The 24,766-nt window shown below is 36.3% G+C and overlaps 1 protein-coding gene across 2 annotated transcripts in view; it reads left to right on the top strand.

The window, feature by feature from the left end:
- The first annotated feature begins 496 nt into the window (after positions 1–496).
- Positions 497–24,766, top strand: part of MYOF (myoferlin) — a 61,042-nt gene continuing 36,772 nt past the window's right edge. For both annotated transcript variants that reach the window (XM_066323830.1, XM_066323829.1), the window contains exons 1-14: positions 497–719; positions 6,597–6,652; positions 7,529–7,620; positions 13,840–13,948; positions 15,169–15,253; positions 17,383–17,543; positions 18,032–18,160; positions 19,614–19,676; positions 19,789–19,839; positions 21,363–21,393; positions 21,839–21,954; positions 23,078–23,204; positions 23,602–23,705; positions 24,635–24,703. In XM_066323830.1, the coding sequence (XP_066179927.1) occupies positions 632–719; positions 6,597–6,652; positions 7,529–7,620; positions 13,840–13,948; positions 15,169–15,253; positions 17,383–17,543; positions 18,032–18,160; positions 19,614–19,676; positions 19,789–19,839; positions 21,363–21,393; positions 21,839–21,954; positions 23,078–23,204; positions 23,602–23,705; positions 24,635–24,703 (1,281 nt within the window). In that variant the 5' untranslated portion in view covers positions 497–631. The remainder of the gene's footprint in view (positions 720–6,596; positions 6,653–7,528; positions 7,621–13,839; positions 13,949–15,168; positions 15,254–17,382; positions 17,544–18,031; positions 18,161–19,613; positions 19,677–19,788; positions 19,840–21,362; positions 21,394–21,838; positions 21,955–23,077; positions 23,205–23,601; positions 23,706–24,634; positions 24,704–24,766) is intronic.

Genomic DNA, 24,766 nt, shown 5'->3' with positions numbered 1-24,766 from the left:
CAAGAACTACACTATATCCAGGATGTGCCATGAGGAAGCTGCAGTGTCGTTGTTCCAGAATACAACAGGAGGGGGAGGACTTACACTGTTTTGGGGATAATCTCCAGTTCGTGACTGGGCTGCCACGGAGACAAACCAAAAGCATTTGCGAACAATGAAGTTCTAAAAATTATGGGGAAAAATTATAAGCCACCGTGAAATTTCATGCCTTGGTATACCGAGAGGCAGATGTGGTTTAGCTCGGGCTCTAGAGTCGTGCTTAATGTTCATGTTGCTTAATGCTTATTCCTGCCTTGGTTTCTGGCGAGAGATTTATCAGGCACTTTAAGAATAAAAGCAGCAACAAGAAATCTGAGTTTTTTGCTGTGTGCCCTTTCTGTTACGGGATTTCCCTGGCGAGAGCTCTTTCTATGCAGCGAGACAGAGCCTGGTGTCGTTTTACAGGGCTCTTTTTTTCCCAGAGCTTTGAGTAGCTAGACCGTCATAGATCCACCCATAGACCTCCTTTGCTGTAAACCAGTAATTCCCTGCCTCCTCTTCCTGCTAGCATTTCAGTCCAGCAGTTAAGGACTGTGAAACTGAAGATTTCATTCCTTCGGTAGTAGTCAGCATTTAGTCAAGACGGGCAACAATGCTTCGGGTGATTGTGGAATCTGCTACCAATATCCCTAAAACCAAGTTTGGGAAACCAGATCCTATCGTTTCTGTTATTTTTAAAGGTAAGCAAAACTGTCATAACTGTAGTCAGGGAAGAAGTTTTGTAAAAGATAGTGTCCTTTGTAAGTATTTGAAAATTCGGGAAAACATGTTTTCCTGATACGACATCTGATGTAATTTTAGGGAAGACTTTTTAATTAGAGACAGGAGTTACCTGAATGAAGTTTGAACTGGGTGGAGCACATTGCTCCGTTCGGACCAGCTGTGCTTCTGTTTCAGGATCCACATTTTATAAGCTTTTCCAAAGGATTAGGCTGTTGCTTCAAAACCAAATCTAACTGTGTAAATGAACCCACTTTTGATTCTGATATTGAAGATTATCTTGTTTTCCATCTGGAAAATCATTCCTGTCTTGATTACTTTGAGCAGGCACTGCTCACTGTCACACACATACAATAAAAATGTGATTTATTGTTGTTACAGGTGGTACGTTGAAAAACAGTAGCACTATTTCTGAAGGTGTTTGATTTTCTTTTAGTTTGATTTGGGTTTTTTTTGCTGCCGTTGTTTTCACAGACAGAATGGCACATCAAATTTTTGCCAGTTGAGATTATTTAATTACAAGATTTGGAAGGAAAGTGTATTTTTCACTTTCATTGCTCATCAGTTATATATGGGAGAAGGAGAAGGAAAATAATCAGCTTTACATATAAATGCTAATTTTATCACAGAACTGTGATAAAATTAGCATTTATATGTAAAGCTGATTATATTTTACTGTATACTTTACCTGTTGCCATCATTACCTTGCTTGGCTAGACTAGAGGAACTCAGTTTCTGGTATTGATTTATCTTTAAGGTGCCAAAACCTTTAAGCACTTTTGGATCATGTAATTCATCAAACTAAACTGACAAACAGGCATCTTATCTCCTGCTGACCTGGTTTCCTAACTGTGCACTGAAATCCAAATGGTATTTTATAGTGTGAAAAATCCTTGCAGGAGTTTGTCACCTTTAGAAACCACATCTGAACTCATGACAGCTGTAGGCTGGAAAGGACAAGGCACTGCACATGCAGAATCTTAACTTCCAAAGTATCAAGTTTTCAGATACATTTATTTCAGCTTCAGAAAGATGTGAAATTGTTCCTTTTTTCAGTTTCCTTCTTTTTTTCAAGGTTCGTTTTGGTTTATTTTAACCACCCTGTGTTAGAACAAGCAGCAGAGCCTGTCTCAGTAGTTTTTGGAACTTTGTAATTCTTAAAATATGATTTTAATTGCCCTGCAAAAAGTGAATATGCTGTAATTTCTCTGGTTTGCTTCATATTCTGCTGCTTCTTAAGTATGCATTTTCTCTTTTTAGTTCCTTGTCTTTCTTTGCTTTCCTGCCAGTTTTACCTTTCTGTGTTGCCTCTGTTCCTGCAGTTTCAGACTCCAGAGCTGGTTTATGCCTTCCCTTTATCATGAAATGTCTGTTTAATCCCTCCTTGTAACCTTTTCTTCCTTCTATGTGCCCTAATACAGTTCACTTTACCTAGTAAATATGTTACGGAATTTCTTTTTTTTTCTTGATTGCTGGATTTGTTTTTCAGTCCTTCAGTTATCCAAACACAGGAATTGGACAACAGACATTAAAGGAATGAAATTATATTTATCCTTTTTGTACTGTAACTGGGATTTTTAACCTTCCCAAACATGCTTAACCAGTGTCCACTTCATAACTGCCACAGGTTTTTAGTAGGATGTTTAATTTCTCTTTATCCTGCCACGTCTATTTATGTGATTTTACTACATACCAACAATCTGATTTTTTGCTTCCTGTCCGGAGTGATTCAAGTGGGACAGAAAATACCAGGCTTTTACCAGCTATTAAGCAGCTCTGATTTCATTTGTAAGTGGAGTGCCTGGTTACCAAGTGCAAGGGCATAGAGTCATATCTGAAATATGTTTGAATTCTAGCTCTTTATGTTTATGGCTTTTTTTTATATACACTGCTGGTTCGCCCCTCACCCTGTTAATGTGTAGAGATAGGAAACCAGTCTTATTTTGGGAAGATTATGTCAAAGGGCATTAATCTTTAACTTTAATCCCTACCCAGTGTAAATCCTGGGGGACATAAACACATTTGGGAGTGCATGTTCTAGACTGGGAAAAATTCAAGCATGTGCAGGACTACAGCCATGGCCCTGCACCACATTTTCTTGTCCTCATTTGGAGTATTCTTGGTGAAGTCTTAGTGAACAGCACTCATTTGACAGAAAATTGCTGTGGAAATTGGCATTTCATTAGAACAGTATTTGGTTCAAATTTTAATTTACAGGGCCTTTGCTGATGTCAGGTTCAGTAAATTTACGCCTCCCATGGAAACAGTCTTTCAGTCCCAGACCTTTACAGCCATGTTGTGAAGAAAAAGCTCATGAGACTACAACTCTTACTTAACAATGTGACTACAAATGTTTTATAAGTTAAGACATATTAAGTTAATATGGCTTCATCCATGAATAGAATAGATTTCATCCAATTTGTGTAACAAAGCTGGTTACAGACTAGGCAGTTAATATAATTATTACAGTGGTACATATTAGCTGCATTTTAGGAGGAAATAGGCAGCTGTTTCTGTTCTGATATAGCAGGAGTTTTGTGCAAGCTTTTTTTTTTTTACACATTTATGTCCAGTCCAATGGGATGGAACTTCTATTTACTTTAAGAACAGCTCACAGTTCAAAGAGAACTACACCCTGAGAGTAAACTAATATTGCTGTCTGGAACTGGGTGCTGTTATTGCAGAATTCTGAGTTTGTCACTCACTGTGAGACAATTCATTGGTCAAATTAATATAAAATACTGTTGCCATTTGCTAAACTGACATTAAGTGATAATGGTTAAATCAGTGTAATTGTTTTGGTTTGTTTGATTCTTGTCTCAGCGTGTAAAAATTGATTCAATTGCTTGTATGTGCAGCCAATGCTGGGATACTTAGTGCTTTGATCATTCATTTTGGCTGCCTCATTCCACTTCATGCAGTAAAACCTGGGTGAAAGGGCATTTAATTTCATTGATCCAACTTGATTCCATTTGTACTTAATCTAAGAGTTTTTCAGCAGGCCTGCAGTAGTTCCAAGCTATTTTAGTTTATATTTCAGCATGTGGAAGAAAATAGTTTTAGAGTGCAATTATTCTCTAGATTTAAATATTCTGTTTTGCAGAGAGGTAAATTATCTAAATTTAATTTCCAGGGTTTTGGAAGTCTGCCCATTTGATCCTGCAGTTGCTGCCACCATGCAATCTTAATTCTCATTTGACAAATTTTTATGGGATACTTAGTTAACTGAAATTTGATTCTCTCTTGAATCTTAGACTTAGGACTGTTGTAAAAGATAATGTTTTCTTCTGCTATTCCCCACCTGCTCATGTTGATCAAAACACTAGTTATAATGGGAAAAAAAATAAGATTGGAACATTAAATATTTTGCTATTCTGTAATCTTTTTAATGATAGAAGAGTTATTATTTAAACAGCCCATCCTAATTTTTTTTGGACAGTGAGCCATTCAATTCTTACTACAATAATTTCAACCTGAGAATATTGACTAGCATGTTAAAATATGAGGTAATATAATGCCTCCATCAAGATAAAGCAAATAGTAATTTCTCCTACATTACCACAGTTACTGTAGTTAATTTTTAAGGAAATGAGAATAAAGTGTTCTACCTGTATCCACTGTAATTTCTTATTTCATGGTAGGGCCACACTAAAAGTGGTGACTGGCCCTATTGTACAGTTTGTCCTGATGTGGTTTAGTCTGGGTTGCTATAGCTGCAATCATTACCAGCAGAGGAAAGCAGCCCGAGGACCTGAAACTTTTGTGAGCTCCTGGAATAACTGAGCAGTCCACCTCACCCTGCTTGGCAACAGGGATTTTGATTGCAAGAAAAAAGAGCTTTGCCAAGAGCTTAAAAACAAATACCACCACCACCCAGTGCATTAAAGTACTGATAAAAGTGTAATAAAAAGGAAGTCAGTAAAGCGATGAGAATATATGCAAAATATTTCCTTGAGGAATGTGAATGTTGCACTTTGCCTGACTAAAATTACAACTAAAACCCAGTGTAAGCTGCTTCCCACTGTTTCTTCGTCCAGCTATCATACAGATGCATAACAGAAGTAGTCTGGGGGTTTTTTTGTTTGTTTGTTTGATTTTGGTTTGGTTTTTTTTTTTTTTTTCCCCTCAGTGTAATCTAGAATATGCATATTACAGGAAACATAAACTTTGCTTTTGTGAAAATGGAAAATTCAGAGTGGAAAACTGTGCTCAAAGTCAAAAATTGTTCTGACTGTTGTTTAAGGACTCACCTTAAAGAGTTACATTTTAGCTTAGGCAGGAATCATAGGGCTTTTATCCATTAGTTCCATCAGAATCAGGGCTGTAATTTACTATCCTCTTTACAAACAGCTGTAACTGTTCCTTTTTTTCACTGGCAGTGAAAACATCTTTTCATCTCCCAACTTCTAGAGGGACTTGGAGTATCAGTGCCCAACTGCAGATATTCTGGGATGCCCAGTTTTGAAAATGCTGTGTCTCCTATTAGATAGCATAAAGTTGAATTTCTCTTACTAGCTTGTTAATTAGTGCTTTGTTCTGCAAAATGTCAGGCCACAGTATGGTATGTTATGAAAGCTCTTTCCTTTGTCCCACAACATGAGTCAATATCCTGTGTGAATTGTAGACAATTGCTGTTACAGAAATGGGAGTCAATTCTTGTAATTTGCAGCATGGCTTGACTCTTTCAGTGCATCCCAGTCTCATCCAATAAAAAGGGCCACCACAGTCAGCAGCTTTACTAGTGGATAAATGAACCATTTGGCTTATCTTTACCCTTGCTTCCCAGGCCTTTGCAACATTTTTCAGGCTAAGTACAGTCATAACTTCAAATAAGAAAAATGCAATTATCTTTTACTGGAGTCCTTGGGGATGTGAACTGTGCTGAAGCTTGGACTTCTTGTGGTGGCTGAGCATTTTGGAGATCAGCAGCTGCTTTACACCCTGTACTTAAATATGCTAGTTTGTTATCACTAATACATGCAACCTCTGTTTAAAGAGCTGTGTATTTGTGCTCTTTCATGCTTCTGAGTGTCAAAAGACTCACCCTCAATGGAGCTATATACATATATTTTAACTGAACAGGAAAAATAATGCCAAGCTATGTATAATTTGCACCACACCTCACATTCTCATGATTTGTAACTTGCCTAAATGCAAATTTGACCATGAAGTATGAAAATTTTGCAATTTTTGTAATTTTTAGACCACAGTAAATTCAGTGAAGTCATATCTACATAACCTCTGGAAACCATTTTTTCAGGAAGGATTGCATTTCCTCTTACATGCATATGTATTTCTTCTAATATTTGCTCATTTAAACCAGACAGTGCTGACACTGTAAGCATATCTTCTTAAGTTTTTTCCATGTAATTTTATTCCAGAGCTAAACGTTCAAAAATATTTTATAACTCAAATACTCAAATATGGTAATATGTAACACACTTTCTTTACTACTTTCAAAAGCAGTACTTTACTGCTATCACTTAAAGGTTACTGTTTGATTTGATGTCTCCAAGTCTTTTAGTCTGTCTTTTTTCATTATTATTGAAGGTGAAGCTAGGGGTCATAAAAGGTTGCAAAACCTAAATATTTATTTTGGTTTTAGGGAAATACATCTAGCTATGCTTAAAAAAACCAATAAAAAGTCTGAACTACTAAAATTGCCCAGGGGACTTCTTGATTGTAAAACGTGCAACTTCTGGAAGAGATAAAAAAGAGTTGGAACATTTTCTTTGGAAGAAAGCTCAAACCTTCATCAGAAAAGTGAAAGGGAAAAATATGACATTTTTGAAGTGCTTTAGCAAAAACAAATAATCATATTTTGTTTGTATTTGCAGATGAAAAAAAGAAAACAAAGAAAATTGAAAATGAACTCAATCCGGTTTGGAATGAGGTAATTTTTAAAAAAGTAAATCCTTGGCCATTTTAAGACAATGCTTGTAAGGTCATTAAGGCAGCTGAACACATTGTTGGAAAGACGATCTAGTGCTATGTGTTCTTTCAAGGTGTTTGTAAATGCAGGGGGATGGATTAATCTTGCACCACATATTACAATTCATTAGTAATGTGTTAATGAAAAATTAGATGGATGACTGCTGAATTTGTGGCCTGATTTTGTTCCCACTTTCTTTGCATCAGAATGATACTCAGCCATTGTTTAGCAACACATATGGAAACATAATGGGATAATTTATTATGTACCAGGAAAAACCATAGAGAATTAAAAGGAATTATGTATTGAAAGTCCTCATGGTTTATTTGTAGGCCTTGCCTTATGATGCATCTTCAGTAATATTTTTCTTGGGGAAAATGTTTTCTTAGCAGTGTTTTTTCACGATGATAAATGAAAGTTACAGATTTTTCTTACATTTTGTAATCAGAATTATAAAGAAAAGGAACACACAACTATTCATTTAAATTCAATAGCAACTGTGTTCAGCCAATACTGGAGGGGATTGATATCAGATATTATGAATGACAAAACAACATGCATGTTAGTGTGAGGAAGTGGAACTGAAGAAGAAATTATGGGTTGCTGTTAAACAATTTAATTGTGTTATTATTGTAATTAGCAAATCAAATACATGCTATGAGCGTTTTTTATTTTACTTTTGCAAATGTAAGTTGGACTTAGTCTCTTACTAAATGGAAAATTTATTTCCGAATAATTTTGTTGTATATGCTGCTCTGCTGTTAATTTTTGCATAGCTTGTCATTATAATTTGGATTTGGGTTTTGTTGTTGTTGTTGTTTTCCTTATTCCTTTCAGATTGTTGAATTTGACTTGAAAGGAATTGCTCTGGATAATTCATCTTCCCTAACAATTATTGTGAAGGATTTTGAAACAATTGGACAAAACAAGTATGTTCCTTCTTTCCTTTTCCCTACCCCCTCCCACCCCAGTGGGAGGTATTAAACACACCTTTCAATACACAAGTACAGGGGGAAATGGAACTGATAGCTGCTGTTTGCTGTGCTCTCTCTTTTCTGTCAATGCCAAGTAGTGTTCTTTTTGCTATTCTGTAGGGAAGTGTAATCTTTTCTTTTTTTTTTTTTTCCTGGCAGATTTCAAGTGTGTGAGGCAAACATTCATGTTTACTCATAGTAGCCCAATTCCATTGTTAGTTTCTCTTTACTCTTCTCTGCCTCCTCCCAACATGTGGATTCTGGTTTTTACAAAACTCTAACAATTCATACATAAAATCACTGTGAATCAAGCCAGTGCCCTCAGGTCCCTCATTCTGGAGATTCCTACAGGTCAGTTAGGCAGCAATATATTGCATGCCTCTGACTCTAGGGATATCTCTTGATATAGGAAACTTGAGATAGGAAAGCTTATCAGAAATCAGAATTTTGTAATGGACTTTATAATGCATCAGAAAATAAAGGAAATTGATTATCTGAAACACCTGAAATGTTTCACTCTGTACATGGATTCAAAGTTAAGCAGTCATGTGGTTGGTTTTCTTCAAAATGTATTTGTAAATATAATTTAGAATCGTATTTGTAACTCTTAACCCCCAGCTTGTGCAAATACCTGCTTGTTTTGCTTGGGTTTATGCACAGGAAGTTGATAATACGAAAGCCAGAGTAACACCTTCAAAGTGCTCTTTGAATATGGATCCTCAATAACATCCCCCTATTTGCAATGTGTGTGGTGTTTGGAAGGCATTTTGGCAAGGAAATAGGATAAGGGGGTGAGAGGTGAGAAACACATGAGCAGGCATCCTGATCTTAACATGGTGGTAGGAAATAGCATCTTGTAGTTCTTTTAAAGACACAAAGCACTGTAACAGCAGAAGACAATTGATATTTATGAACGTTCACATTTAGATGAAGGAGTACGTGAAAGGAGGGAATGTGGAATAAGTTTCTCACCTAACTATTGCATGTGTGCATAACCTGTGTTTCTGTAAAGTTACTGATTCTGTTTACTGAGTTAGAGAGAGATTTAGGACTACCATATCATAGATTTTTTTTCACAGTATCATCTTTTAATACTTAAGAAGAAGTCTATAGTTAGATAGATTTCTGAAGTGCAGCATTTCAAAACAGTGCTCAGTGGAGGAGTGTGCAAATAACACTCCCATGGTTTGTCTGCATGGTAGTTCAGGATTGGAAAGGTGGAGCACAATGCCTATCTAAGGTCCTTACTACTGAGAGCTATTCAAATGACAGTTAAGAAACTCAGTGTTTGCTTTTGACATTCACAAGTAGACCCATTAACTTGGGAGGTGTATTAGGTGTCTAAGCTAAGTGGAATTTGAATTGAAATCAGCAATCGTCCCTTTAAAGAGTTGTGGTTTTATATATTTTATTTTAAAATCTAGATTGAATTTGGATTTAATTTCTGAGTGTAAAGAGTATGTCTAGGAGCCTCTGTTGCCTGAGAATGAGTAATGAAAAGAACCTACACCTTGCCTTTGGCTTTCTTTCTTCTGCAGGAAAATAAGCAGTGGGTATTGCCGTTGTTACATTCAAGGTAGTGACAACCTTCTATGAAAGGTTCTGCCTCTCTGTAGGAGAGAAGCAGAGCACTGTGTTTCTCCGCCCAGCCTCCCTCTCTGGCTGCTCACTCACAAAGCCCCTGGCCAATACACACTCTGCTGTTCCACGCACTCTGAGTCCTGACTAGTTCCAGACACCTGGTCTGTTGTTGTTACGCCCAAGAGGTGACTACAGAACCTGTACTACTCTCTGGAGCAACAGAGCAGAAGAAGATTGCAAGACATTATTTGTTCCAGCTCCTAAAAGCTGATATAACTGTTCATCCAGTCTGTTTTTAAACATGCAGGAGGAGGAGTACAGTGGATGTTATTCTGCTTTTACACTGTGCCAAGGCACTGAACTCATTGCTTTGGCATGTTTCTGTAAATTCAGCCTGAAAGAACATTTGGATATTTTTCCATTCCTTTGTTTTCCTGGAGAGAAAATTTACCGCTTTATTTACAGGATCACTAAACTTTTGCAGATAGGTTAATGAGTGCTCTTCATGGTGAAAAATCGCAATAATTGGAAAAGATAAATAAAGCAAACCATTGTATACAGACAAAACATCATAGGAATAAACCAGAGGACTCATATGATTCATGCTTAGTTAGATTTTCTGGCATAAAAATGTTTGAAGAGAGAACACATCTGTTTTCTATTACATCTAATACTGTTAGTAGAAAGATTTCAAATTCTCCAAACACAAATCTTTATGCAGTTAAAAGAAATCTCAAAAACCCCACTGTAATGGCAGTTATCCCTGTGCAATTAAGAGAATGAGATGGGATTATGTGTTTCTGCATTTCCTTTGTGTAGGTAGTAACCAAGTGAGACAGGAAAAACAGATTGGGCACACCCTTTGCTCTAACAGAAAAGTGCAGCAACAAATCAGCAGTGCGGCAAATTATTTAATCATTACTAAGGACTTCTCATAGTTAAATAATTTTTATTGTTTAAATCCTCCTACAGCCGTACCCTTTTGTGTGGATTCTTTTCCACATCAGTGTGACTTAAATAGACAGATCTAGACAGTTTAAAATTCAGTTTTGGGCTTTCCTTCCTTGTTCAAATCAGTATCCATGTTTTGTTTCTTTTTTGAAGTATGTTCTTCCAAAGAGTATTATCAAATAAGTAAAGATAAAATAGAGATTTTTCTTAATAAAAATAATTAAACAGCAGGAATAAGAGAAGGTGGGTGTTGGGTTTTGTAGCATACTCTATAATGAAGTATACACACTGAGAAAGAAAGGTTTAGTATAGTAATTATAACTGCAGTGGAGAATTAAATTTGCTGATGAGAACCATAAATATAAACTTCTGCCAAAATAAATCCTTAAAAATAGATGAAAATAATTTAAATGCTTGACTCTTGAGTAATTTAAACCTTGGGGCTTCCAGTAGAAGTACCATGTAAGCAACTAGAGGACATGATAGGCTAAAGGATTTAGTATAGATTGCTTCCTTCAAACCAAGAAGAATTATAAAATGGTTGGTACTGTGACTTAGCACTTCCTGATCCAGTTTCACTTCACTTGGTTATTTAGGCAGCTAACAGGAAGTGCTAACCACAGCACTAACAGATTAATTAGCTTTGGCACAAATGCAACTCAGTGTTTAATATTTGGTCATAAGTTCATTGATTTCATGCTTATAAATTAGGTAATTTCCTTTGATCACTGTGGGAAACTGTCATAGGCCTGGTAAGGTTGAAAATCAGCTTCTTAATAGGGACTTGGCATTTATTTTTCGCGTCATCTCCAGTGGTAGACCAGAATTTTAAACTGCTTGTGGCAGGACAGGGTTTTTGCTTTACTCCAGCAAAACTGGAAAAGTTTAAGAGACTAGACTGAATGGGCATTATACCTGTAGAAGACTTAGGGATGGCCAAAAAGGTGTTTAAACATTTAAGAAACAACACTCATCTGCTTTGGTCTTCTACTAATACAGCTGATGAACAAAATGTCAGAGGATGCTTTAAGCTATTCCAGCAGCAGAAACTGTCCCACTTGATGGTGTCAAGAGACTAGTGTGATCTGGAATTAAATGGGCAGCTGTTGATCTGCTCAGGCAAGAGGAAGAAAGCTGAAATAGGTCCAGCAAAGAGCAGTGTCCTTTGATGATGAACAGGAGGTAGAAACTCTTTTCAGCTGTGCCGGAAGGAAAGGATTCCTTGTCATCTTGTAAGTCATGACTTCAGATGGAGATCGCATACCATCACATCCTTCCTCTGAAGATAAAAAGTCTTCAAAGTTCAGAGGAACCCAGCAACTTCACAGTAGCCATGCAGAGAGCTGGAGTCTAGTTACCTGTCAGAGGGAAGTACAGGAGAAGACCTTGCAGCAAAGCACTAAACATCAATGAACTGATGATGGATGTCATCTCACAACAGCTCCTGAGATCTGTCTTAGCTGACTTAGCCCAATGATTAAAAACCCAAGAGAAGCACGTCAGAAAAAAGGCTTTCTTTAAGACTTGTACACAAGTGACAAAGATGAGACCTAAAGATGACTTTGAGGCATTCCTTGTTACTTTGGAATGTATTACTTCAGCTGTTGAGTAGCTGTATGATCAAAACCAGTCTGGACACAGTCATGGGTAACCTGTTCTAGCTGACTAAGCTTGAGCAGAGGCATTGGACTAGACGATCCTGAGTGATTCCTTCCAACCTCATCAGTTCTGTGGTTCTGATAAGGGAGGGGTGAAACATCCCAGATCTAGTGAGCAGGATGACTTTGAGAAAGGCAGAATACTGTCCAAAGCTTAGAATTTGGCTAAAGTCAAAAAGTGGACTAAGATAGTTTGTAAAATGAATATTAAATTTCTCGGTCTTGTTAGAGTGGAAAAATACTGGAGGCTGCTGTTGCCCAGCCTGCTAAAGGAGGGGGAAATAAAGGCATATAGATATGGAGGCAATATATAGAGGCAGCTGGTTGCAAGCAAGAAATCTATGTAACTGATTCCCTCTTCAGTCTGCTGAAGATGATCCCTGTTTTAAAAATGGTTACTATGCATTCACATGTGTGCAGTTATCATTTGTACAAGGCAGATGAGGATGTAGAAATGGAAATGTACATCCTCACGTACACGTGCATGGAGGTACATGTGCATCCTCATGAAATGGAAAATTTCAAAAGCACTACAGGTGAACAGCAATTCTTGAGTTAATGTCACCAGATAGGAGGGTGTGGTTGCTGAAACATTCATCCTGATAATTTGAGATTTTTTTTTGAGTGGCTTCTGAATTGAAGATGTTTTTGAAGTTAAGTCACTCCAGCTCACATCAAATCAAAAGGTCAAGTCTATATTAATTTTCTACAAATGTGCATAGGAAAATATTTTCTTTCTCTAGAATCAGATTTGGTCTAGCTGCTTATGGGTAGACTTGAGTTCTTCTATTTTGTAGCATCTCAAAATATGTAAGTTTCTGCAGCTAAACAGAAGCTGTGTAATATCTGGAAGGTATATTTGCAGGAAATTGATGTTTTATACTTAGTTATCCTAATATACTTTGCAAAAAATCAATCTATGTTCTCATGACACAGTATGCAAGAGTAGCTATAATAGTGCTCTTGCTCCATTGTCAAAAATTACCCTTGCATCCTTAGCTGCTCCATGAAAAAGCTCTGTAACTTCGGGGGTCCTCAGTTAGGTTCTCTGTGTACAGATCTTTTTTCCGCTTTGGCAGCAAAGCTGGTATTTTATTTGTAACACGTGTTGTTTGAAATATTTGCAGGGTAAAATTATCCTGGTTCTTTTTCAATGAAAAAAATCTCAGTTATTTCAGTAATCCACTTCAGTATGGAAGTAAACTGCTACTACATACCAGGGGAATGAAATATAGTGCCAGGTATCATGAGACCAGTACCACACTAAGAAATGTTGTGTAAACTCTCAGGTTAAAAGTACGTGTGATTTTCATCTTTCTGGGAGAGGGTGGGAGTGACAGATGCAGTGCCAAAGTAGGCAGAAGCACATGTCAGATCCCTTTGAAACCTTCCTTTGGTAAGCTGCTCTAGAACCTTTAGAAACATTCTGAGAATTTAGAAGCAAGAAGATTAATTTTGTAATTCTCTAGTAAGCACGTTGATTGCATTTGTTCTGTTTCACTGTTTTCATCACAAAAATGTGGATGTGTCTGGTTTTGTCTCTTTCTGTGTAGTTCAACAGCTGTTATACCTAATTTATATTCACTGCTTCTCAGCTGAGAGTTTTGTAGGGAAAGGAATTTTTATATTCTTTAGTTTACCAATGAGAATTCAGTGGTGGAAATAAGCGACCTGGCCGTTGAAAGTGATACAGAAGATTATTTTCAAAAATACAAGAAAAATAATTTCATTTTTTAACCTCTTTTAGATTAAAGCTGTGCCTGTCATAACACCAACACATTTGAGTGTAATGAAACAGAAAGTAAAAATTAGCAGTAAACAATCATTACATGACATTTGCAATGGTCTTTTGTTGGGTTGTGCTTTGAGTATTTAAGTCGTGGCTGGAGTTTCTTGGTGGACTAACAGACGCTAGGAAAAGAAAAATGGAAACCTCTGTTTGATGTATACTTGCATTCTAATAATGATTTTTATTTAATTTCAGATTAATTGGCAGTGCATCTGTAGCACTTAAAGATCTTGTAGGTAACCAAAGCAGATCTTTTCCCTTCAAACTCATACCTCTACTGAATGAAAGGGGACAAGAAACTGGAGTGAGTAACTTATATTTTCTTGTTTTACTGTATTCTTGATCAAAATGCTCCAGCAACAGGGCTAGTATCAATTTAATTCTTGGAAATTTCTAGCAGAAGTTCCAGACAGAGGAAATTTATAACCAGGCATATATATGTGTATACAATATTGTTTTCTCTGTATATATTATATGTTTCTCTATGTATGTTATAAATATTATGGGCCACAGAGTATGCATGGAAATCAGCCTGATGTTGAAAAAGTGCATTTTCCAAGTTTCATATGCACCTTTTTTGCCCTATGCTTTGTAACAGCTACCTGTGTCATAGCACTGATTCTGGAAAGCATGCGGTCATGTTCACTGCCAGCTCCATTCAGAAGGTTACACAAGAACTTGCTTAACTTGATTTAGCACATGTTTAGATTTAAATGGTTATTAACTTAGTTATTAATTAAGTAGTTGTTGGAACCTGGGACCTTACTGTGTTTGTGCAGTGTAGCTGTTAAGGCACTTCATGCTGCATTCTAGTACACTTCAGTAATGAGAGACTTGAAGCGTAGTTTCAGTCTCTCATCAGCTGCAGTTTAATATCATGATTAGTTGGTCATGGAGTTGGACCTTTTTTTGCTGACTCCTGGTGTTACTCTGGCAACTAGGAATAATAATGGTTTGTTCAAAAATCCAAAACCACAGTCAAGCACAAAAAAGACAATTCTATAATTAGAATGGAAAATGATGTAGTGTTTTTCTCCCAGGATGGAGATATGAACAAGCAATTAAAAAAGCCAGATAGGAAATTTTTCTTATGGTTCAGACTTGTTACGTTGTTGATGAGATAGTGTTATTTCTCTGTTGCCTTTGTTTTTCTGTCTGCAAATTTAGGATGCCATATCTGTCTGTCTTCCATGAATACTGTGGAACTAAAATTAACATTTGTAGAACATCTTACCTCCTTGTATTGTGACAGATTTTTCTAAATATAAACACAGCAACTCCATTTGTTAGATATTATGCTAGAACCTAGTCCATTAGCTGCAAATTGTGTAATCTTTATTGTTTGTATGTATCTATAGCTTAATAATATTTTATTAAGTTTATTAGTTTACTAGTAGCTGAAACTTTATAAAACTGTTATGCCCATGAATAGATAACTGTTCATGCACAGTGTTAGAACCACTTACTGCTTTAAATCAACTGTTGTGAATACTGTGGGCTACATTAAAAACTGTTTTTCTATAGGCAACAATTGATTTGGTAGTAGGATATGAGCCACCAGCTGGACCTGCAAATCCAGCTGATCCAGGAGGGACCAGTGCGCAGGAAGGTATTTCAACCTTTTCTTTTCTCAGAACATTATTATTATTAAAAGCTCTAGGAGCTGTTTAAGGTAAGGCAAGAAAGCGATTCAGCAGCGCTGTTCACCAGAAGCAAGCGTGCAAGACTGCCAGGTAGTTATTTTAAAAAATTAAGGATAATTCAGAAGCTAAGGAAAAAAAATGACATTTCCTGACAGAAAATGGATTTTAGCATAATTTTCTCTGTTTAAAAATGTTTCAAAATGGCTTTTGCTTAGGAAGAAAGGTTTTTGAATGTTCAAGGAAACAGCAATTATCTGCTGCAATTCTAGGGCTAACAAAAAAGCAGAGATGTCCCATCTGCTACTTTCAATGTCAGGGAGCTTGGTGAAAAAAATTTCTTGGTTAATTAAACCTCCTTTCCTTTGTAGAACAATTAAGTTTTGGAAGACACTGTTTTATATTAGGTGAATATTTGACTAGGCAATGAAATAATGTGATCAGTAGGTAATATTCTTTTTTCTCTGTATATCATATTACCCAGGCTTTTGCTGAGAGTATTTTTGAGATCTGGTTTTCCAGACTCTTAAAATAAGTGTGAAATAACAAGCTTTTGCAGTTGATTGGGAAATAATAAGCCTAATATCAAGGCTGTGTTTATGCAGAAAGAAGGAAGTTTAATAAATGTTTTGTATTCAAGGAGAAGTAAATCACTTTGACCATTATTTGGTGATAGATAATAACATAAGAAAGAAAAAAATTTAAATCATGAGTCTTCTTGAGGAAAATTTTGATTGCACTGGCTTCTGTCAGAGGTATTCTTGGAGAGTGGAAGGATAAGTAATATAAACACAAAAGCTGTGTGTTAAATTACTGCACTTCAAAATAATTTTATAGAAATGTGGACTTGAAGGCTAAAAATGCAAATTCACTTTTATGAGATTATTTTGATAGCTTTAATTTTTTTTAATTGTAATGGACAGATAAAATAAAAAATGGCAGGTTTTTAGTATTCAGCTGTATGAAACTTATGAAACTTATAAAAACTTATGAAATTGTATGAAAATTATTTTAGTGTGAATTATCAAACAGACCTTATATAGTTATTGTAAATACTGATTCCCCCTGAAATTAAATCGCTTTTCCTGAGATAGCTACAGCTCAATTTCAGAAATTAAAAATTAAGTGCTAGGATAATATAATCAGTTAGCTGCACGGATCCATTCAGACAAATGCATTTTGAGAGACACTAGAGAGGTGAGTGGGGTATTCTGCTTATAAAATACATGTCAGTCTCTCTGGTTTTCTGCATCTCTTACAAGGACCATGGAGGACTTTGTTGTACAAAGTGATCATCAGCCTGCAATTTTTGAAGTCAGTATACATTCTGTTAATGCCAACCACCAGGGGCACAGCTCATTCTTCCTCTACATTTTACCATAGTCACTGTCCAGTTAAGAAAAGCTGGAAACACAAGGGAGTGACCACTTTTGTGGTCTAGATATTTATGGATCCTATTTTGCAATACTGGAATCTCAGAGTGTGATTCAGTATCACAGAGTCCCGTGGTTGTAGAACTGTCTTCCACAGAGGCGTGCTGATTTCAGAACTGTCAAAGAGCCGTACTGAAAAACTTATTCCACACTTAAATGTTGTGGAGGAGGATTCAGTTTTATTTTAGATGTCAGACCCTAAATTTATTCATGCATTGAAGATTCTGAACTAAAACCCAATGCTGTGCTATAGCCTAGTCTTGCTGACGGGAAACAGCAAGATTCATTCAACAGCAATGTTTATTCAACTGGAATAAAATTAATCCCTTGTGGTGAATTGTGAACTAGTTGGAGGATAATTACAGCTGAGCACTGCTTCACTCTGTTGATTAAAAAAGTGTATGGGAATTTTATTAGCCACTCTGCATCCAGAAGAGGGATTGGTCTAGAGTTAGTTTGGTTAGGATATAAACTTGTTCTTAAGCAGGCTAAAACCATGAGCTTTCAAAAGGAGTTGGAAAAATGTAGTTGGCAAAAAAATTGTTGATGTGAGCTAATAATAGAATTTTAGTGGAATTCTGGGATATCAGACTCTTACTTCTGTAACTTTTAACAGCAAGTTCTGCTATTTATTTATTCCTTGCACTGTCTTTTTGCTGTATGAGATGGAGAAGATGATGGTGGTTATGAGGATGGGTTGGATGGTCCAGTTGGTGGTATCACACCAGGAGTGCCAAGTGGCACAAAGGAAGCCCAGCTAGCTAAACGCATCACCAAAGGAAAGAAAACACGGAGAATCCTCTCCAACAAACCACAAGATTTTCAGGTAATAGATTTATTCAATATTGCATGTTCCCTTTTTCTGCTGAGTGTGACACTTCTCCTTTTACACAGCCTGAGCATAATTTAATGTCAGTTTCTCTAATGCACCAGAGACAATTAGCCTCTTCATTTGAAAAACATTTCAAAATTATTCCTCAAATGTTCCTGTTACTGAGATGTCTGATTTTGTACAGTTCTGACTGAAATAGGGATGAACCTTATTTACTGTATAGTTGTATAAATTTCAAACTACTGTAGCAGCTTTTAAAAAATGGTAAAGGGAAGTGAAAAATCTCTAATGAAATAATTGACTCTAACTTGTCTTGTAGAATTAGTTACTGTCATAATTAAGCTTGCAAAGTCTGGTTCATATCTGTCAGCTACTTCAGGTGCTGGCTACCATTTTGGTGGTATCATAAGGAATTGTTGTGATCAGAATCACAGACAATACAGAGAAGGAATTAGTACAAACATTTGATTATTTTTTTCCAGATTCGTGTTAGAATCATTGAAGGTCGTCAGTTGCCTGGAAATAACATAAAACCAGTAGTCAAAGTTCATGTTTGTGGTCAGACACACCGGACAAGAATCAAAAGAGGAAATAACCCATTTTTTGATGAAGTAAGTGGTGTGAGAACACTCTAGCTGAAGTGTTGAGGCTATCAAATGTAGAGAAATAGTTAATACAGCTTTCATTATGATCAATTAATAAGAATTTACTAATATTTGTGGGTAATTATGGCTAACACACATTATGCCATTTCCAGTCCCCTTCTTTATGTATTCACATCACTAAACACATCTCTGTCACTGACAGTCTAAGCAGACATCTGCTCAGCAGATGCTTTTTTCTAAGCATCTAGAAGGAAGTCAAACTTCATATGAGACATATGGAACATTTTCTTTGGTGCAGTTGGCCATGTGACAGAATCACTTAGAATAGTTGTGTGCAGGTTGTAAACATCACAGAAAAATTAATTAGGTGTGTTCAAACAAGTGCTCAGTGCAATACCATAGGACTGCCACGGAATCTGGAAATGTCACTGCTTTGCTACCCATAATTTGTAAAAGCACAACTAGATTCTCTGTACAGGGGGACTGCACATCAAACACTGAAATGCAGGAGAGAATTCAAAGCCGTCTAAGCGACACAAGAATGATCCCATAGCTGGAAGACTAATGTTACAAAACTAAAGTGTCATAGGGAAAATGATGAGGATAACTCTCATTGTCTGGGCATGTGTAAAAAATTTCAGATTATGGAACTGCATGGCAAGCATGTTTAACACACATAGGCATGACCAAGGAATTTATAAAACTTTGAAACTTGAACTGTGCTGTAGGCAGCAGTCAAGATTTATGAAGGCATAGAGAAAAGAGGGAGGGCAGAAATTCGGTTGCACCTTATATTGAAACAATTTTTGACAGTCTCAGTATCCACAGTAGTCTAAAACTGGAATAGGAGGGACCATGTTTACATACCCTTCCACTTTTCTGTATAAAATACTGACTGGAATATAGCTGGGATCAAAGACCAAGCTTAGTGAGGCATGATCTATGAAAACAAGCTAATGAATAGGATATGTATCTTCATGCTATTAAACTATCAGATTTATTACTGCAGTCTTGAATTTCAAAAATCCACATTATTTCAATCACTATCACAGTAACAAGGCCTCTTTGACAGCTACAACAGAGATGGTTAGACCAGGATTTAATGTTCTGGCAGATGAACTTTATAATTTCTGATGTTGTTCCCCTGAGAAAAATATGAAGTGCAGAGCAAGGAGCAAAGGGCAGTGCTGGAAGTTTCCAGCATGGTTATGCTGACAGTATGTTCAAATGGAAGTTGTGGCTGTCTTGTCTGTGTTGCACTGAGTCAATTTAGTAAATTCCGTTTTTCATTCTGCACTAAATTACCACATAATATGTCCAGGAAGGAGGTGGGGTAAAAGTACTGTATCAGGCATGCTTCAAGTGCCTCTTAAAATAATGCTTTTGCATTTTATGTTCAAGTAATTATGTGTTTCTTATTTTAGGACAGGGTTTATTTTGTTTGTTTTTACCTTGACAGATATTTTTCTACAATGTCCACATGACTCCTTCAGAGCTGCTTGATGAAACAGTTAGCATTCGGGTAAGACAAACCAGTGTATATTCACAAGGCTGCTGGATACCTGTAGCATCCTCTGGCCCTTTCACCATGTTCTTTAGGAACATTCCTGTTTCATGCTCCTCTGTCTTTTTAGGTGTATGATTCTCACTCTCTCCGAGCAGACTGTCTAATGGGTGAATTCAAGGTGAGTATGAAGTAAACTCCATATCTGGACTAAATTAAAGAAAATGGGAAAAAAAAACTTAAGTACTAGTTTTAAATGTTTAAATTTATACTTCTTTTTCATGGGGCCAAAGAATTATCTGATGATGTCTTGATTCTCAAGCTAGAGACTCTTTGCTCAAAGCACTAGTAAGCAGATTTTTTATTTGAGTAGAAGATTATTGTTAAAGAAATTTGCATGGTTTATATACCTAGTTCTCTAATTTGTATCCAGGTAACTTTTTCTTCTTCTGTGGTAAGGTGATTATTTGGTATGAGGTAGGGTTTGAAGAGATAATTTTATTAGGTCGCTAATAGACAGAATAGTGATATGTATGGTGGCATAAAGGTACACATTCTCAAATGATGTGGAGAGGTGTCCTTTGGTCTGAAGTTAAGTAAAAACGATGGTGGAAAATTCACTTAGTTAAAGTAGTGTCTGTGGTTCTGATGATATGAGTGAGATGGTCTTTGTTTGGATTTGTTATGGTCAGCTCTGGGAAGTAGACATCTGCCTGCCAAGAATTCCCATGACAGTTGTAATGGCTACTGGGATCCCCTGTTACAACACTTCCAATATCAGTGCTGCCTGTCTTTTCTGCTTGCTTATTTGGTATTGCGTAAATTCAGTAGGACTCTGGACCAGCTTTTTACAAAAATATGCAAAGAGGGAAGAGTGGTTTTTTCTAAATGAAACACTTTCTGCCACTAAGCTGCTTGCTTTTTGCTTCTCACTTCTTATTTTCTTTGTGATTTCTAGTGATTCAATCAGTGGTGCTTTGCTCTGTGGAAGATTATTCACTAAGCAGGTGACAGCACATCACTCAGCTACTTTCTTGTCCTGCAGGCACACGTTCCAACAGGAAACCACAAGGGTAATTCTGTCTAGAAAACGTTTCAGACTTTACCTGCAAGGAATACTAGCCCAAACAGCCATGAACAAACATACTTACATTCCTGAACATGTTTCGAACCTGATACAATGAATGAGGCAATCTTGTCCACATTTGACACACTGGGGGAAAAGTGGTCATATTCTTAATAAAGAAAAGGATATTATTCATTAAAAAAAAACAAGTTTCATTTCTGGAACTGAAGGATGAGATGTTGAGCAGGAAGAAGGAACAAAAGCGTTCTGAAAAGCCTGTCTGAACATAAAGTAATGAGTGAGAGAGAGTAGGGAATTCAAGAAGCAGTAAACCAGCCCCATCTTGTGTCTCTGGTAAATGAAAAAGCTTAGAAAAGAAGAAAATAACTGCAGGTGTTAGTTCTAATACATATTTTCTTGCATTTTCTTCTTGGCTGCTCTGTCCATTTGAAATCCCTCATTTTTCAGTGTGAGGCATTTTGTCTTTCTCCTCTTAGTAATATCCTATCTAAACTGTCTTCTGTTTGTGACAAGAGAACAATGCAGTACTGCCATGAAAAACATGGCGGGGGGGTTGCCCCAACCTTTTATCTGTTTTGGTATTTCTTCAGAGGTAATGCTTTTGATCTTTATTTCAGATTGACATTGGCTATGTTTATGATGAGCCTGGTAAGTGATGATTACTTCAGAACTTCTTTCCTCGAAATTCCAAGTTGAAACATTTCATTGAATTTCTAAAGTAAAAGTAACTTAATGTAAAGTTATTTAGGTTTGCTGTTCTAAGTATTAACTTCAAAAATCCAAAAATATATAACTCTTTTCAGTGAATTCACAATGAAGTACAAACCTCTTTTTTATCCAAGACCTATAATTTGAAAAAAATGCAAAAATATTTGATTACTATGTCCCTGAATTAGTATGCCAAAATAGTTTAACACCAGATTTCTTGTTTTGGATGGCGCTATTGAGACCTGTCTAGGACAGGATTATTTTGTTAAATAATTAGGGTAATTTAGGATAAAGCATACTTTTGAAATTGCTCATAGCTTATATGATGTCTGCCATTTTGTAATGGATATTACTGGACCCAGTGTTAATGTCTGTTTTATTTCAGGCCATGCAGTCATGCGAAAATGGCTTTTGCTGAGTGATCCTGAAGATACAAATTCAGGAGCCAAAGGCTACATGAAAGTCAGCATGTTTGTCCTGGGAACTGGAGATGAGCCACCAGTAAGTTTAATTTAAATGTTTTTCTTCCCCTCTCCAACCAATGGATATTTATTTATGACCTCCCACCATTGTTTTAATACTGTATAATTTGCTCTGTGAGCAGTATTTGTAAGATGGAATTTACTAGTGGTTTCAAGGGCATCATGTACTATGTGGCTAACTCAAAGCTTGTTTTGTTACTCTGCTCAGTTGAGCAACCTCTACCATTTGTGGATACTCCATGTACTGGGAGTAGAGATGTGTTATTCTGGTTTTGCATGCAAGCTAATATGTAATTCTCCCTAGCATAGCTGGGCAGGCAGAGTAACACTGATTCCAGTTCCAGGACTAAGTCAGGAATGTCTCCACTGCTACAAAACATAGACAAGCCCATAGAGAAACCAGAGTACCAGAAAGCTCCAAATGTTTCCTGATGAAGATCAAACCCTTCTATAATTACAAGTCAGGCACAAGTAATTTGATGCAGATAAAAGCAGCAGGTAGTTTAACAATCCAATCCTTCACTGTCTGCTGTTCTGTCAAAGTGAAAATAGGTGATTTTTTCTTGTAATGCTTTTCTCACCTGACCGTTGTCTTTCTTCCTGTCTGATGTTTTTGCATACTGTTACTCCTTGGTTAAATATGATGTGGTCCCCAGAACCATGGCAGATTGCCTTTTAGTTTCACATTAACTGTTTCTCTCTTCTATCCTCATGATTCTTGAAATCACAAGGATATGTCTAGTTATTTGTGGTGTGTTTATTTTTAAATGAGGAAGCAGTAAGTTATCTCAGACTTGTAAGCCTTTTCTAATTGTAGTAAATGCCCTGAAATGAATATGAAATTTGCTCAAAGTTGGCATTTTGCATGTACCAAAATCATCATGTCTGATGATGCTGATTTTGCAAATGTGTTTATAATGGGCTCCTACAATTGAGTACTTTAGAGATAAAACTGGAACTAAAATAGTTTAGCTAGAATTTAATTTTTGTGCCTTGATAATTTGATACAGTCTCCTTCTTCTTCATGAAACATGAAACTGACAACAATCCTTTAGCTAATCAGCAGAGGTTTAGCTAATCACCTTAATTCTAATTCTGTACATTGCCTTGTCTTCTTTGTCTACAACTTTATACCCCAACAGGTTGAAAAAAGGGAGAGAGATAATGAAAGTGATGATGTGGAGAGTAATCTTTTATTACCTGCTGGGACTGCACTTCGATGGGTCACTTTCCTTCTCAAAATCTACAGAGCTGAGGACATTCCACAAAGTATGTAGCTGCTCCCTACTTCTCCATTGATGTTAGAATACCATTAGAAATATTAGAATTATTTGTGGTAACTATTGAGAATAGAATATAGGGGCCTTTTAATCCCTTACTAGCATATTTTCTCATCTAAATCTGTGCCAAATAGCAATGTCTTCAAATATATGTATAATGTTTTTCAAATACAGTGATGTCTTTAAATTCAGGAGCACATTGGCACTTCTTATGATGTTTGAAAAACCTATGTTCTTAAAATTGCTCCTAAGCCAAGATTCTCAATTTTTACCTGCAGCACTTCAAAATTTTGTTTATCAGGTTAGACAATTTAGGCAACTTACTATTTAGGAATAATAATAGTAATAATAATAATACCTTAATTTAATCTTTGACACTTCTCCAGTGGATGACGCTTTTGCACAAACTGTCAAGGAAATATTTGGAGGAGAAGCAGACAAGAAAAACCTTGTAGATCCATTTGTAGAAGTTTCTTTTGCTGGGAAAAAGGTAATTTAGTAAATATCTGAACCTTTGTATTCTAATTTTAGTCCTGAGAACAGATTTTGTATGCCAGCATGAGTTTTAAGTTTACTGGAATTATGGAAATAAAAAATAAATGAACAAATAAAGTTAACTTTGTAAAATGACGAACTTCAAGGTGCAAGAGATAGGGTGTAAAACTGATGACTAATGAAAGGAATCTATGACTAAAGGCTAGAACTGACACATGCCAGATTGCTTGCCTACCAGTTGTTCCTGATTGCTTTTAGCAATTAGTGATACAGATCTTTCTGGACAGATTAACCACATTTGTACATTTATATAATAATATGTTCCTTAGAATGCCTAATTTGATCTGGAGCACAACTGCACAGCTTCTATTCATTATCAGTCAAATTTTTTGTCAGTCATTTAATATGCTATATAGTCAGGTTACCACACCCAGTAGTGCCGAAGATCTTTAGAAGACATGACTAGCAAATAATGAAGCCTCTTCCTTTGATATACTCTTCATCTACCCTAAAATCTGTATAAAGAAAGCTGGAATCAAGTAATTCCTTCATTTCATTTCTCTGCTGTGATAAAAGCACATTCAACTGTGGCTTGTGGAAATAACAAGCTTTAATAATTTCATTTAATTGTAGGTAGTGAAAATAAAAAGTAGGGTAACCCAAATCTCATGTTTAAACATTGTTTCAATATTTTCTTTTCCTCCAAAAGTCATTAATGCTGCATATGCAGATTACTCTAACAGTGATTGTCAGTGGAAAACTCATTGAGCATCAATGGCTCATTGCAGCATTAATCCAGGATTCATTGACTACTACCCCTAATTTTTCCAATCAGATGATGATGTGTCCTGAATTGTAGCTAGTAAATGCTTGTTCTTCTGTTTTATCTTTGATATGTTGTATATGTGTTTTGATTTTTGGCAGGTTTGCACAAATATAATTGAGAAAAATGCTAATCCAGAATGGAATCAAATTATTTATCTTCAAATCAAGGTCAGTTTTTTTACCCTTTTTTCTCTAGTGAACAGCCTTTTTTTGGAACTCAGGGCATTAACA

This window comes from Sylvia atricapilla, chromosome 8 (genome assembly GCF_009819655.1).
Source record: "Sylvia atricapilla isolate bSylAtr1 chromosome 8, bSylAtr1.pri, whole genome shotgun sequence".
NCBI lineage: Eukaryota > Metazoa > Chordata > Aves > Passeriformes > Sylviidae > Sylvia > Sylvia atricapilla.
This window is presented reverse-complemented; position numbering and strand designations above follow the sequence as displayed.